The sequence below is a fragment of the Colius striatus genome, chromosome 6, assembly GCF_028858725.1.
Source record: "Colius striatus isolate bColStr4 chromosome 6, bColStr4.1.hap1, whole genome shotgun sequence".
Taxonomy (NCBI): Eukaryota; Metazoa; Chordata; class Aves; order Coliiformes; family Coliidae; genus Colius; species Colius striatus.
In genome coordinates this window covers 40,743,302-40,759,884 of record NC_084764.1, presented here as the reverse complement: position 1 = coordinate 40,759,884, position 16,583 = coordinate 40,743,302, and the positions used below count along the sequence as shown (strand labels likewise).

The window sequence follows — 16,583 nt, the reverse complement described above, 5'->3', positions numbered from 1 at the left end:
GCAAGTGTACCATGATGCTCTAGGCAGGTTCCAAAGAAATACAAGGAAGATTTTCTTAACCTTTGAGGTGAGGGAGCACTGGAAGGGGCTGCCCAGATGGGCTGTGGAGTCTCCTTCACTGGGGACATTCAAACCCACCTGGACAAGTTCCTGTGTGACCTACTCAGGTGGTTCTGCTCTGGCAGGGGTGGCTGGACTGGATTATCTCTCGAGGTCCCCTCCAGTCATTAAGATTCTGTGATTCTGTGTGAGGCTCATATATTCCTGTGCTATTGAAATGTTGCTCTTAAGAGCATGACAAGCCTTGCAAACAAAGTAAGCCAGAAGCTGCCTATGTATGTGATAGCCAACTTCTCTTCTAATCCTGCTGCTTCCCAAACTCAACAAGCTTAAGTGGACAAATAACAACAAAGGTAGGTTTAAAAGCCAAACCAAAACTGAATGAAGCCAACAGCATTGGTTTATTTCAGCAGTTCAAAATAACAAGATTTACAAAAGCTATATAGGTCCATATCCTAAGTAGATTTTTAAATTATTTACAATGTTCTGCTCAATATACAAATTTATCTGTTTCCCCTGTTTTTTTCCACATCTTGACTTCCAGCTCAGTTTGTCAGAACACTTAATTTCTGGTCAAAAAACACACTTAATTTTTGGTCAAAAAACACTGAGCTGCTGCAACTCCAATCACCTTACTTTCCAAGTTAAAAAAACATCTCTTAGTCAAATTGCTTTAGACTTTATCTAAACCAGGATGAAGTAGTAAAAATGCAAGCGGAGATCTGACCTCACCAATAAGAGGTGGGAAAATATAACCTTATTCAGCAATGGTGGAATTTCAAAAGAGGATCTTAGAGTGTCATGTATAGCCTATAACCTTTTTATTCCAAGTTCACAAGTAACTATTAAAGCTAATTAAAATATGAGCTAAAATGAAAAAAAATCATTGAAAAGAATCCTTAAAAGAAAAATGAATTATCAAAGCCTGTGTAGTTGACTGCATAGTCAATATTCCTGCTAGCAATCTCAATGATCTGGTATGTCATAAAAATCTTATAGAATCACCCAAATAATGCTATGCTTTTTGGATGATATAGACACCAATTTCTAAGTATATCATGCAGAAAATCCAGTAACTGCAGTCATCACATATTAAGCTCTTGGGAAAAAACCAATTTTCTACATTAAGAATGAAGTCTAGAGTCAGAATCATGCACAGACGTAGCTGCTTAACTCCAGAAAGAACTCATGAATTAAACCTGAAGCTACAACACTGGAACACTTCTGCCATTTTCCAATGGACAGCGAATCACGCACGGTGTGCTTTATCAGCCTGCTGAGGAATTCTTTTAATCTTTTTAAACAATTGTTTGTATTTGCTTACTAAATATGCACCTTGATCACACACAGCATGACATATCAGAATAAGCATTTGCCTTAAAAGAATGAAGCTCAAAGTCTCACTGGAAATGTTGGTTCCCCCCCCCATTTTTTTTTTAATTATATCTTCTACACAATTCTAAAAACCACACTATTTACTGACTGGGAGGACTGTGGAGGGAAAAGAAGGTGGGGAGAGGAAAGTGAGCAGACCAGGTTCCAGAATAAACACATAATTACTGGATGATATGCAAATGCACTTTGCACACACTGAACACATAGAATAAATCCTGTACGTTGCAACACAAATTGCAGAAGTAGATAAGAATTTGAAGCACTAAGTAATTAAAAATACCAGAAGAAGGCATCCCTAAAGACAGAGGAAAGAAAATTAAAAAGCACATTAACCACCACCTACATTTTTAAGCTTCTGTACTTTTCCCTCTGTGTATTAGGAAAAAAAAAACCCTCTTGGAAAAAAAGATTAAAAAGCTTGCCCACATGCACACACACAGAGGGGCCACAAAGGCTATGAAAGAGATACTTAACACAGGTTCCTGAGCACATAGCAAGTCACTAAACTTTCACCTTGAGGTAGTTATGATGACCTAATGTCTCTTTTATGATATCTCTCATTTTTTTTAATTTAAATCTACAATGTGTTTAACAAGCGATTCTTCCATCAATCTTTGATGTGTTTTACTTATAAAGCAATGACAGTTTTCAGTTCAGTCTCCTTAAAGTTCCAGAGAAACCATTTTCCACTCACTTGCTTTGAAAGCCATTAAAACAACTTGATGAAGAACAGCAGCAGGGGGCTAATAGAAGCCAAGGCTTAGTAACAATCTTTAGAGTTTTCTCCTAAGACTTTCTCACAGACCCTCCTCACAAAGATCCTCAGGGCTTTTTATCCTCTCTTTTCTCCCCAGCCCCCCCAAAACCAGTTCAAAGTGACAGATGCAACTAGCTCCAGGTTCTGCTATTTTCTTAACTCCAGTTTTACCTCTCAATTTGGATAGATTCTACTGAAATCTGACTCCCACAGCAGCAGTCATCTCCTCATCACCTTCCTGTTCGGAAAACATAATACACAGAAAGGTTCAAGGAGTAACTTGGGAACAGCTTCTAACTTGTCTGTACTGAAAAGAGCACTAGTACAGAGAAATATACTTGTTTCTTAAAAGTCATATACAACTGGCATTCATTAATAATTGATCAGTGATCTATATACAGTTCTGTTTCACTGCAGTATTTCTGAAACCTTCGTAATGACTGTGACCCTGTAACATAAGTGAACTGGGACATAAGTAAGGAATTACACAAGCCAACTGCAAATAATCTTCAACCACTCTAAAAACGGACACTGCCTGTAACAAATGGTAAGTTCTTCAGTTATAGTTTCATGCAAATGAAGAAATCATTATGGAAAACAGAACTATTAGCATAGTCTTATGCTGATCAGAACCTGTAAAGTATGCTTTTTAATAGACATTCTGCTGTGCTCACCATCACTTTATTTCGTTACTATTGTCACCACTTGAAGTACAATCCTTGTTAATCCCTGATTTTTGAGAACTTCTGGGACCCCAGAGCTCTACAGATTCTTGAATTCCTGTATTCAAGTGATGCCGCTGTGGTCAAAATATCACACGCAGTGTTTCTGCAACATGAACACCTACTTCCATAGGCCTATGAGACATACCTGTTCATCCCAGATTCTAGTTACAATCCCTGTTCTTTTGAAAAACAGAGTTTTATAGTTACAGCACTCATCTCTAGGAGCACACAGGGACTAAAGGAGGCCAGATATGTGCCTCCTCATCTTGAAGACGGGGGCAACACATGAGAGAGATGTGAGGTCAGGAGAGACAGATGGTGGGCATTCCTATTACAGCTAAGCCACCTCTTGTCCTTACACCATTGAGCTTTATGTTTTCCAGTTGGTGACTCTCACACTTTGTGCTTCTACTTTATTTCAGACAGCTCATATATGTAAAACAAACTGGGAGAATATACCATGGAAGATGCCCGAGGACAAACTTTATCCATACTTTCACACAGCAATGTCAACAATTATAGTTTCTGCATCTCCCCCTTTTGCTGAAGTAATACACTATTAAAATGTTAGTGTGAGATTTAGGGTTTTTTAATGGGACTGTCTTTAAAAATTAGGAAAAGAAAAAACACAGAAGAAATTCTAAGTCAGTGAGCTGGAACACAGTCCTGTGAGTAAATACAAAATTTTCTGCTGGCTTGCTGAGGTAATCATAAATATTGGAAAAGGAGCCATCAAGAATATAAACTAAAGAAGTCTGAGAAGTACAGAAACAATATCCTAAGGAGCAGCAGCAGTTATGTATAATTTCCTACAAGCAGACAATCACCTCACAGCGTTGAAAAAATGTAAGGCTGGAAGGACCTCACAAGATCACTCTGTACAACTCTCTTTTAATGGTGGCAGGATCAAACATATGTTATGTGAGTGCTATATAATACATGCCAGATACAGAATATGCATCTGACCATTATCCAGTCAGAGCCCCCCTTCAGGCTGTTCCATCATTCAAACTGTTCTACCCTTTGTGCAATTTTAGGTTTAAAATACATACTTGTAATACTGTATATGTAATAGCCCTGTAGGATTGTTATGCTAGAAGCACATGACCTAGAGTTCCTCATGGACCTCTACTGGGGAATAACCATTTAATTAAATTACCATTAGCATTACTTCTTTCTGTAATAGTTTTTAAGTATCAATGCTTACTTCTCCAGCAGGGTAAACTTCTTTTAACCCACATTTTCTGTTTTCAGAGAAAGAACATCTCTTACCTTTAGGAGTTTAGCCTCATTTCCCTATAATGTATTCATCACCGCTCAGCACATCTGTCCCAGCAAATCCCATTTCCTGTTCTATTCATGAGGCTCAGCAACCTGGAGCTTTAGTGATTGCCGCCACACTTTTCCCATGGCCTTCTCACCTCTCACCCCCCCCCATGCACCCCGCTCCCATTGTTTATCATCTGTTCTCCCCTGCTGCAAACTGCTGTCAGATGTTCACTTATCCCTAATCTTACTCACTGCCTTTGATATTCTTTCTAATCCAACAACCTGTCAACTGGGGCATCAGCCCATGTCCAGACCAGCTGCTCTGTCACAGGCAGTAAGATTCCCTCTCAGCTCCAAGAGGTATTTAAAGGATTTTGACACAGCAACCACAACGTGAAACAAATAATTAATGCTGTTTTGATCCCTGATCAGGGCTTTAGTGTGACATGAGCTGACCACTAAGAAAAACTGAGCTCTGCTCTGTTTAAACTTTAGTAAACTTTAGCGTTACTATATTAACAAGATTTTGATCAATGTGTGAAGGACAGTACCAAAAAAGCTAAGTTCTTTAACTTGTTTCAGTTAAAAATGATGAAGAATAATTAATCTGAATGCAAGTCACAAGGGCAGCTAACTGTACATGCCTGCTGTGTAGAACATGCTCATTTATGCTACGTGGACTTGTGAAGCATTTTCAAAGCACGGGAGCTGACCTTTTATGAGTCACAGGTGAAAATGCAAACGTATTATAAATGTGGCAGCAGTTGAAGTGAAATTGTTATTTAAAACCCACTCCTATTTTCAAGAATATAATATAGTTTCAGTCCATACAGGCAATAAAACCCAGGCACTTAAAAGAATATTCCCCTTTACAGAAAATGTCTAATTTCCATAATATTCACATTTGTTATAAACACTTAAAATGTTACAGTGTTCATCTGCTTTAAAACATACCAAATAGGCAGAATGTCATAGCTGAGATTATCATTCAGATGACAGATTTTTTTTGTACTGGGAAAAAGAAGTTTCTGCTTTTTAAGCAAACATATGTATTTTGATCCAAACTGAAAAACAAATAAAGCACTTAGTTGCTGAAGAACGTGAACACCATTTTATTTCTCAGATCTAACTGCAATTACTATAAAAGAGATGGTACCAAACATGTCAAAAAACCTCTATTTTGTACCCTTCAGTAGTTGCATTTCACACACAAAAAAATATAATAAAATCTCGATGATGGATTTTATAACACAGTTTATTCACTTCGAGCTAAACCACCTTTATTCTTAGGGCTTGTCTACACCAGGACATCAATAAAATGAATCTGAAATAAGTACCTTGATGAACTTGAATTCTGCTAGTTAAACTCCATTAAACCTCTGTGTGGACACAGTCATTCGGTTTAGTTTACTGCTCCCTTAGGGCATGCACTGGAAAGTTAACATGGATTAAGGTAGGGTATGAATTCAAAGTGCAATCGTACTTTGAAAATGGTTTAACGTAAACAGAAGCAGACTCTTTGTTGTAGAATGAGACGTGGAGTTAATCAGGAAAGTCCTGTGTAGACAAGCCTTTGCAGATGAGGCTACTGGAGTGGTATTGTTGAAGCTGATGGTTTTCAGCCTCTTCATCTGCAGACCTGGAAACATCTACCAGTGAAGCTGCAGACCTTGGTAGCACATTCACATCTGCAGACAGCTGATCTGCTTTTCTTCATTGACTCACATGGGTGACCTACAAGTAGTCCCATGGCTCTCTGTGAGCTATGTTATCAGAACTTGAAAAATACTGGTTCAAGATAACTACAACTTATGTCCCTCTTCTTAATACTTAATCTTAACTTCACAGAAATCCCAATAGTGTAGCTACTGGTGACATGAAATGAGATTTTCATGTTTGTTTCTACAAGTGTAGACATATTTCAGCCCAGCGTAAGGACGCTACAGAAGATGCTCAACGGAGCCTTATTCTTGCCAGTAAGTGACATTTGCTGTCATAAGTTTGTTAAATCATAATGTGGCTGACCTAAAAATGTGAAGTTTTATCACTGCCAACTACTTTTCATGTATTTACTTCAAAGAACCCTACGTGTGCTTGTCAAAGCAGGCTGGATTAAGAAATTAAGATTAATTCAACATAATAGTCACTGAAACAAGTGCTAGGGTACTTTTCAACTACTACTCTTATTAAGTAATTTCTCCCTTTAGGAATTCATAAATGTATCATACAAAAATAACTTGTACACGTTTCCAGAGTTGAATTCAAGGTGTATAGTAGAGCCAGAAGTGGATACTCCTTGATTCCTTAATTTCTTTCATTAAATCCACTCTCTAATTGTAAAGAACACTGTTTCTTTTGAAGGAAATTATATTCCCTTGGCATTTAACTCCCTAACACTGTTGTTGCAAAAATAGCACGTTTCTTCCTTTCACCTATATAAAAGAATTCTACTGTACTGCAACCATAATTGCTGGTTAACACAGCAGCAGTCACATCAGCTAGATCCTGTCTCACCCAGGATCCTACCTCTGACAGAAGCCAAGATGCCTAAGGAAGAATATATTGTTAAAATCCTCTGAGCCTCCTGCAATTTGCAGCTCAGGGACTTCCTGAGCTAGAAGCAGTATGTTTCTATTTAAGACTAATACTATATACATTGACGTAACAGTCTTGACAAGCTAAAGAAAACGAGACAAACTTTGCAGCAAAAATGGCACTGCCTTTTATTGCAATCCTGCTTTGAAAAAATGAACTGCAAATAAATGTGCTACTCAGTAGCAGATTTCCTACTACTGGAGCCTTTTGAAGATTCAACAGAAAACTGACTTGTTTGAACAGGTAACTTAAAAATCTGTTTACTCCCTCAACAGTATAATGTTTAACTGTCAAAATAGAAAAGAATGTTTTATGTTTATAAGAAAGCAGACGGAAGTTCCACAGAATATTTCAGGCAGCTGAGCACATTCATGTTGCTCCTACCTTATAAAAGGAGATTCTGAATGTAAAAGGAGACTGTTAATATTACTGTAACACTACAAAGCTTTGCTTTTTTTTTTTCCCAGCTGCAATGTTTTATGACATCATGATACAGTCCCCACTTCGTTCTGCATCTATACATATTTTTCTAGCTTCATGTCACCTCCAAGACAGTTAAATTGTAAGGCACAGAAACCGAGTGGCTGGTCACAGTCACAAAAGAAAGCAGCAGCAAATCTTAAGATTTGCAATATGAGATTTCATTTCTACTGATGAACTGGGTACTAGATCTGAAGTATATTTTCTGTCCTTTGTAAAGTTCATGACGTGTTAAGATCCACAGCAGGCTTGAAAATTACTTTAAGATGATGTAAAACTCAAAGAGATTGTGATCGAGTTCCCTTAACACCGAATGAAAACATTGTGCATTCAAATGAAAGGAGCTTTTTTCATGCTCAACTTTGACAGGAATGATTCTAAATATTAAATCAGTGGAGGATATATGATGGCCAGAGCACAGGACTACTCTGAAGTGCGTGAAGCTCACAAAAGAGTAAATAGTTGCAGTTTAGCGCTGCTGAGAGGTTCAGTCGATTTGAACGGAGTTTTTGAGGTTTGTCCCAAATAACTGAGATACTCACTCACCATTCAACAGACTCACATACATACTGGGAAAACTCCTGACAGTCTAGTAGCACATCTCTAAAAGCTCCTGGGCAGAATGCACATATATGTTTATAAAATGCAAGGAAATGGTGGCAAGAGCTCCCGTGCCAGAACAATCTTCAAAACCAAAGCTATAGGAGTCTGGGCTAGATCCACAAAGGCTTTGATATGTAAGATGTGAGCAAAAGTTTCTGTAAGAGCTCAAGCTAATATTCCCCTAGCTAGATGCTTTGCTTCCTCTGCCTCCCTTTGAAGGATACTGTCTCCAACAAAGAGGTCACCAAAAAAGAATACAGAAAGGCAATTAATACACTGAGTTCTATGCAAAGCTCAGTAATTTAGCTTGTAGGGCTGATGGAAGTGGGTTTCAACTGGAACAGCAGAGTAAGAGCTGGAACAAAACAACTTTCCTTTCTGCTGATTCACGGAAAGTAACAACCAGAAGCACAGAACAAAAAAACCTGCATGCAGTAACTTCTTAAATCACAAGATTCACCAGAGCTCCCTCTGTCAAAGCCCGGTTTTAGGGCCCAAATCCAACCACTGAAACCACCACCACCAACCAGAACCACTGAAAACCCTGCTCGGGTGCTGATTAAGAAGACTATGTTGATACAAATTTCCATTTGGATACTTAGTATTGCCTAAAACCTTAACAGCTCTGCTCAACCCTTACTACTCTGAGTCTACCTCATGACCTAGTATCAGCAGTTTTGTCTGCCTAATATATAGACAAGTGCCTGGCTAACACAGACAAAGGATAGCTGAAGATTTACACACAAATGTGTTTCCCAGTAGTGAGCACACTGTCCTGTGATGTGGGAAGCAGTATTAATTGAAGCAAGATCTTGCAGCCTGACTCTACCACATCCCAGGGAAATGCCCTAGCCCTTGGGCATTGAGTTAATCTCTCATTAGCCATCCCTCTGGTCTCTTGAATAAATTATTTATGAAAAGCAGAAAAAACTTCAATAGGAAAAAGTGAAAAGAGATTTAGCATGGAGTTCCTGGTAAAGGAGCCAATTCTTCAGGAGGTGATACAGGTTTAAAAAAAACCCACTTTAGACAACAAATCAATTTGCACTTTAGGGCCAAGTCCACATTAAAACTAGCCAGATGCTACCCTATATATGAGATAAATTAATTCTCTTCACAAAAATACATAAACGGGGTTCCTGCTGACAAAATGAAGAGGATCAGGCTATGTGAGGCACCTTGTTCACCTCTCACCCACAGGCCAATCCATTAAAATACCATGGCTCACTTTCCTGAGGGCCTCATCTTGAGACAACAGTTGACAGCTGAAAGTCCCAAGCAGAAAGTGAGGTCCATTTTGAGGAGCTGGTAGATGACGATTTTGAATGACATAGTTTTAAACTGTCCCTTAACCCTCTACATTAGCCCTAACCAAATCTGCCTACAGCTGCTGAATCCTGTGACTCCTTTACTGCACCGCCATTTCTACCTTTGCACTACACAATGACATAACAAAGCATTTTAAAAAGTGGTTGTTAACAGTGATTTGTCTGGAGAGCCAGGTGATTCCCCATAGCTCAGATACCTAATACCAAGCTGCATGTTGCCTCAACCTGCATAGTTCAAAACACAGAATTATCTCAGAAGGGTGTACACCTACTTTCATGATCCATGGGAAACGTTCAGAGCTCATCACTTTCATTTAAGATATGTGGGGGCAGAAGAAGATTAAAGACTTCACATGAAAAGATCTCACGATTCTGTATTGGAAGAGCAGATACACCACTGGCATAAATTGCTGTAACTTCAGGAAGTCTTGTACCTTCAGGAAGACTTCAAGAAGTCTTGTTCTCATAAGAGAATCCTCACTACACCAAAACAGACAGAAATATGTATTTTTCTGGTGGTCTTCTGGAAGAGTACCTCTGTATGGAGCCAAATACAACAGGTATAATCTAAAGGATGACTCAAGCTCTTACAACACAAGGAAACTTAGGACTCAAGCACAAACCTAGAAAGATACTCCAGGAGTTTTCTCTAATGTGACAGTAACCACTTGACTTGATTCTAAGCACTAGCAACTCTGTTCCTACATGTGTCTACAGCTCCGTGTCTGAACATCCAAGTGCCTAAGATAAATACTCAGCTGGCCAAAACACTGATCCAATCTTTGGGCCTACAATTTGGAATGTCTTAAGTACCTCTGACAAGCAGGTCACCTGAATCTTTGCATCTACTCTTGATCAGGTGTGACAACAATCTTCTTCACATGCATAACCTGTATGGGCTTAAAACATCATTTATTCAGCATTTTGTACAGATTTAACCCCCAAACACATAGCTTTCTGATGTCTTGCAGATTTTTGGTGGCCTGTAAACCTGCTAAAAAAAACAGAAGCTTACAACTCAGTGAGGTGTGGATTGAATGCATAAAATCAGACAAACAGGGTAAATTGTGATGAGATATATAAACTTATGTTTAACTCCAGAATACTTAACTGTTTTAACTATAGCAATGGGATTAAAGTTATTTCCACACAAGCAGCATAATTTTTAGATAAAATGTCTCCGAATCACTGCTGTAATGAATGTGTTCATGATGAAATATCTAAGAATCAGTGATGTAACATGTTGATAAATGCTCAGAAATAATCTTAAAATCACAGGCAGGTAAAAATTGTTTAAGTTTCTTGTTTGTATAGAAGAGCAATAGTTGTAAAAAAACACCCTAATAAAATAAAACCTGTCAATTCTGTGTATGTCCTTGGACAGAGGAGTTATGTTGAAGTATCAATGCCTATTTTAGGAACATATCTGTTTGAGAACAGCTTTCAAAATCTCCATCTTCAAGGCTTAAATTATCCTTCATCAATATTATATAAACACAAAAGTATGAATCAATGAATCTTCTTCAGACTTCCATGAGTTACAGGAGACATGTTATAGCTTCACAAAAAGCACCCATAAGACCACCCCAATCCTTCCAATTACAGCATAAAGGAAGTATCCAAACTAGTTTCAGTTTTCACAGTGCAACAAATGCCATTATTTAAATGTTCCTCATTTATATTATTCTGCTATTCAGAAAGCCTTTTTTTTTCTCTTTAAATTAGATTTGGGTTATGTTCAGCAAGCAGGTGCAGGGAATTCATGGAAGGAGGAAACTCATTTGACTTTAAGATACAGCACCAATTAGGAACTGAGAAGAAAAGTTTCTTTTCTTTTTCCAGCTAGTGAACAAAAAAAAAAAGTTGGACAAGGGGAGGACATACTCTGTGTAAAACCATTAAGATCAAGAGCTAGATTTAGGAAATCATTTTCAATTTCAGATGAGCTGTGCAATTTTCAAAAATTCTTATGCAGATCAGGCACCAAACTCCCTCAGATTTTAGACATTTAAGTGTTCCAGTATTTAATGGGGGTTTTCAGCAGGCCTAAATGCTTTTGAAACCATTAGCCAAATGACTAAAAATATTTATTATTTCCTCTGGTTACTAAGTTTTTACATGCAAAATGTGCTTTTAATAAACATAGGGCCTGTCTCTCAGGTCAGGTGCAGGCAGTGGTACACTCATTGAGCTTATGCTCTCAGTAGCCTGGACCCAAGCCAGCTTCTGTACAGATGCCATATGAACTACATTTTCATGTTCATTTCAAGACAGTCCTGAAGCCAAGAGAAACAATCTCTGCCCTCAACCAGCCCCCAAACACTCATCCCTAACCACTGCATTAACACCTTCCCTCTGCCAGCACAAGCATTTGCATTGAATCAGAGATCTTGTTTAGGTTAAAACTAACTTCTTTTTTCAGCCAGATTAGCTTTCATCCAGACCAGATCCTCAATGCAACACTACTTGGCTGCACAAACACTTGTTCAAGGAGAAGATGTAACACATGCAGAAAGGGAAAGTCTACTTCTTTTGGTATCAATGCTGGTCTCTGTCAAATCACAGCAAGTGTCCAAACAACCTCCTTGTTTCTATTTTACCATACTCATCACATTTAAGGCACCTGTATTCAATTAAATGTAATCTTGCACTACTGTTTTCTACATTTTAATTAAATCCCATTTTCCATGTAAGTAGAGCATGACTCAGAAATTAAAATTAAGACTTAGTTTATAAATCAGTCACTTATAAACTAAGCCAGCAGAAACTCAGAACGTGAAAGAATGTTCTTCATGCTTTCTTCAGGTATCTAAAATAAATAAGTAATTCAGCATACAGCTTTCAGTTGTTGACAAACCCAAGTGTTTTACTTATCCCAGTCAAAAAGAAGAGAGTTTGTGTCGGGAAAATCATGTACAAAACATATTTTAAAAGGTTTAAAAATCAGTTCATCTGCTTTGGTGCAAGCCACTTGAACCCTTGCTTTTCCTTTTGTGTATCTTATCTCACTGTTGGGATTTAGACACGCCTCCTCCACATACATTCCCTCTTCTGCCTTTCCAACTCATGTGTTCAGGAGAAAAGCAAAGGAGGACTAACAGAAGATGCAGTCTGCCACATGCATTTTCTAGGGGCTGTACTAGGTCTTCTGCACCTCCACTACTGTTCCTGGGTAGAAGCTCAATCCCGATCAGCCAGTGCTGCCCACCAGTGACTTATAAACCAAGTCTTCTTTATTTTGTGCGTGACCTTGCTTGCAGAGAACTTTCCTTTCACACTTTTCAATTCCTGCCAGTGCAGGTAGCAGCCCACAGGGGTTCTGTGAAAGGTGACTGGCACTGATAAAAACACGATCAGGGACGGGGATTTCTGTGCCCATTTCCCATGTGCTGGCACTGAGGCTAGCCTGGTAGAGCATTATCTTGCCCATGTAAGCAACAACCTGCCACACTAAGGGCGAGCCAGCTACGAGCCTGACCTACAAACTATCAGCACAAAAGCAAAGCCCAAATTAAGAGATGCCCCGCTCAAAGGTGAACGGAAAAACCAGAACAGGTTAATGGACCAGACTCCCGGGAGGCAGCCGGCGCTCGGGGCCTCGGCGCACGCACGGGGATGGAGTCAGTACCACAGCCCAAGGCAGTGCCCTCCACAGACACGAACTTCACTGGACACCCAGCGCCACTCAGCCGGGCCGCGGGCCTGGGAGGGTGCGGCGGGCGGGGGCTGCCCAGCCGCCCAAGGGGCCGTTCGGCGCGGGGCGGAAGGGGCGGGAGGGCGCCATGAGGCTGAGGCGCACGCTCCGCCGCCGCTCGCCCAAAATGGCGGAGGCGGGGGAGGCGGCCGGGCGGCAGCGGGACACGACAAGTGCCCGCGGCCCTGACAGCTCTTCTTCTTCGGCCTCCCGCCCCTGCGTGCCACGACCAGGCGGGAGAAGCTGCAAGGGAGGAAAGGGGCGGAGGGCCGGGCCGGGCAGGCCGTGAGGGAAGGGACTTGGGCGGGCGCCAAGGGGCGAGCCGCCGCCGCCGCCACTCACCTGCCGGTAAGAGAGGCGGTAAGGCCGCAGGTAGTGGGAGGAGGTGCAGGGCTTGAGCGCCAGGTCCTCGATGGCTTCCATCACTGCGGGGGCAGCGGCCGACAGGACGTGGACGAGGAGGATGAGGGAGACAGCCGCGCGCAGCCGCCGGCAGCCGGGCCTAGGGCAACGGGCAGGGCCGAGCCGGGCAGGGCCGAGCCGAGCCGGGCAGGCGGGGCCCGGAGAGGCCCGGTTGCAGAGTGGAGCCCGGCAGCGCCTTTGCTCCCTTCCGTGCCGGCCGGCCCGCGAAGCCGGGAGGGACAGTGCTGGGGCAACTGTCCTGCCCTTTTCTCTCTGATCGCAAGCGAGGCGCTGGGTTTCACCCACAAAACGGGTACACGGCAGCAGCACACCGGAGCTGCGTCACCCTTACTCTGCAAAAACACCTATTTGTGATGCTGTTTTCTCAGCAGATTGACAGATGCTCTCAGGAGGTCGGTTATTTCCACATGTAATGCCAAAATTTCTGGGGTACTCCTGCACCAAACAGAAAGTGGGCCCCCTCTTGTGAAGACGGCAGAATTTTGCCACAGCTCATCCCGGTTTGGGATGTATGTCAGTTTTTTCAGGATGAGGATATTCCTGTTAAAAGCACAACCTCTTTGCCTACATGGTGTTTTTGTGTCAAGATGGGAGTTGTATGAGTGATGTGCAAAATGTAGGCACAAATACAGACCATGGGTGGTCTGCAATGTGTCATTTGGTGCATCTCAATTTCCCTCTCGGGGGCATCTTCCAGTTGGGACCACGCTCTCAGCCCATGGCAGAAAAATAAATGCAGTTTCCTTAAACACATCTGGCAGCTTTCAGCAGCAAAATTGCAAAGCAGTTATCCTCTCTGCTGTTACTTCATATTTCTTAAACAAATCGCTGTTAGATTTAACAACTTCCCAATTTTCATAGGAGTTTATTCATCATTATGCAACATTGGGTTGGATTCCCCTTAGTGTTTTAATATTCCTAACTAGATTCATGAGCAACAGAGATGACAATTTGCCATAGTCATTATCTCGCTGATTCATGTTCACTTTCCATGCAGATGTTCCAGAGTACAGCTATTTTAGTTACTATGTAAATTAAATTACCTTGTCAGTGTATTGACCGCACTGGGAATAATCTGTCGTTTCTTGTATGTGTTTTTTTTCCTCTTCTAGTGTACTTCTACTGCATCACTAAGGAAGCTCGTTGTCTTGTGGTAGGGTGAATCTTAGCAGTGTGCCTAGAAATAACAGATCCAGCGATTACAGGACTCACTAAGAAGTAAATAGGCAGCACTTAGGTTGCACAGCACTTGCCATCAGTTCCCATAATGCAAGTGACAAAAAAATGGCGAGACAGAGAAGTGTGTTGTTTACATCTGCAAAGCCATCACAACAAATAGGCAACTGAATGTATCTTACTAGTCATCTTTCAAAATATTTGTGTAACTATTTGCATCATTGGATACGTCCCTGTATTTCTTTTTCTTTCTTTTCAGCATGATCTAGGGGTCATTCAGAGCTCCTGGGAACTTACACTGTAGTTTTCTATTAAATTATTTCAGCCTTCCAAGTCCAATTTAAGTATAAACACAGTTTCCATGCACAGCGAGTTTACACTATCTCTGTTTGCTTATGTTAAAAGTTACCAGCTACCCAGGTCGGTTCAGCCAGTTAGATTGCCCTCTTCAATAAACATTCTGACACCACTTTAAGGTTTCGAGTGTGTGTGTGTTTTGGGGAACGTGTCAGCACGTGTGATGGATCGCTTATTCCATTCTTAGTCTTCGGTGGGAAGCCTTTGGGGTTGTGATGTGTTACAGACCTGGTCTCACTAATGTACCTGGAGCAGTTGAGCACATTGTGGCAGGGAAGCACACTTGGGGAGTGGGAGGTGGGGGGCTGTAGTGTTAAAACAGCAACTGAAAGTTGTAGATTTCTTTTTGTGAAATGAAGACTTCTGTGTAGACTTCTTTATGTGCTCAGTGAACTAAGGATTTCAGAGGCTGAGCTTGAGGACGTGCCTTAGTGTTACTGTTTTGCAGGTGAAATCTTGAGTGAGAGAATGAACAGGAGAAATAGACCCTGCATAGTGGGGATAGAGCAGAGCAGCTGGGCCTCAATTAAATGGCAATTTGTCAGTAAGGCCTGGACACCCTGTGCAGCAAGTGGCTTTGCTTTGCTAGTGGGGAACACTCCTGGGAAGAAAGTGCCCCTCTGCTCCCACTTATTCCAACAGAAAGTAATGAAGGGGAATAACTTAGTTCTGGATAGATGAGATGTGCTCCTGTTTTCTTGTTCCCTCACACTACTTTTGTAGCTTGCCTGTGCTGACTGGTGCAGTGTCTCTGACCTGGCTGTACACACACTGGCTTCACAGCAAGAAGTACAATGCAGCGTTGCTCCTCAACAGCCCAGCTTGGAGGTTGGGAGGGCTCTGTTCACACAAAGTCCCAGCAGGGCAAACCTTCCCACCATGTACTCACCGCTTCTGCTGGAGGAACTCTGTTACAGAGGACATTGAGAGACCAGGCATGTTTGCTGAGATGGAGCACTGCCACATAAGGATTTCTAACCTCAGACAACAATCAGCTAACAGATCTCTGACCTATGTTGTCTTGACATTCCTGTGCCTCTCCTGTTTTAGAGCAAAAGTGCTAGTGTTCCTCCAGGAACGTGTGAAAATAGATACTCATAACTCCAAGGTGTTCAAGTGCTATGCTCATGTCCATTAGCTTCAGGGAGATGGTTCCAATACTTAAATTTAAGCCTATATTTAACTGTTTACAACATACCATCCCTTGGTTTCTACTAGCACTATTCCATAAAGTATTGTTTGCATTCATGTGATACTGTCCCTAGATCATCAATTCCCAAACTTCTTACATCCTGGATTACTCTCAGCCATCACTGTTTGGTTTCAGAGCACTATCCAGGTTTACCATGACACCCCTAATTGAAACAGCCACCCATGACATCCAACCTATTGCCTTGTGTCATCACACCTCTCCTGGGAAATGTTATCCTTGATTTGCCTCAAGGTATAAGGTGGTGAATGTTGTCAGGGCTGGTTTCCTCATGGGTTCTTTAGGTTTTCTGGAGCTGCTGGCCACCTGTTACACGATATTAAGATGTAGATGCTTACCCTGCACATGCTCTAATGGGTCTGAGAACAGTTTGTGTGACAGTGGGATAAACAGCCCAATAAAGAAAAGCAAAAAAAGAGTGAGTAATAGTTAATTTCTCTCATGAAAAGAAAGCTCAGCAGAGTAGGTCAACAGGCAGACATGAAAAGGGAGAAGTGTCCTGTCTGGAGAT

General features: G+C 41.2%; 1 protein-coding gene across 1 annotated transcript in view; it reads right to left on the bottom strand.

The window, feature by feature from the left end:
- Window positions 1-13,589, bottom strand: part of NUDT14 (nudix hydrolase 14) — a 64,484-nt gene extending 50,895 nt beyond the window's left edge. The window contains exon 1 of the mRNA XM_061998058.1: window positions 13,249-13,589. Coding sequence (XP_061854042.1) covers window positions 13,249-13,329 — 81 coding nt within the window. The 5' untranslated portion in view covers window positions 13,330-13,589. The remainder of the gene's footprint in view (window positions 1-13,248) is intronic.
- Between the last annotated feature and the right edge of the window lie 2,994 nt (window positions 13,590-16,583).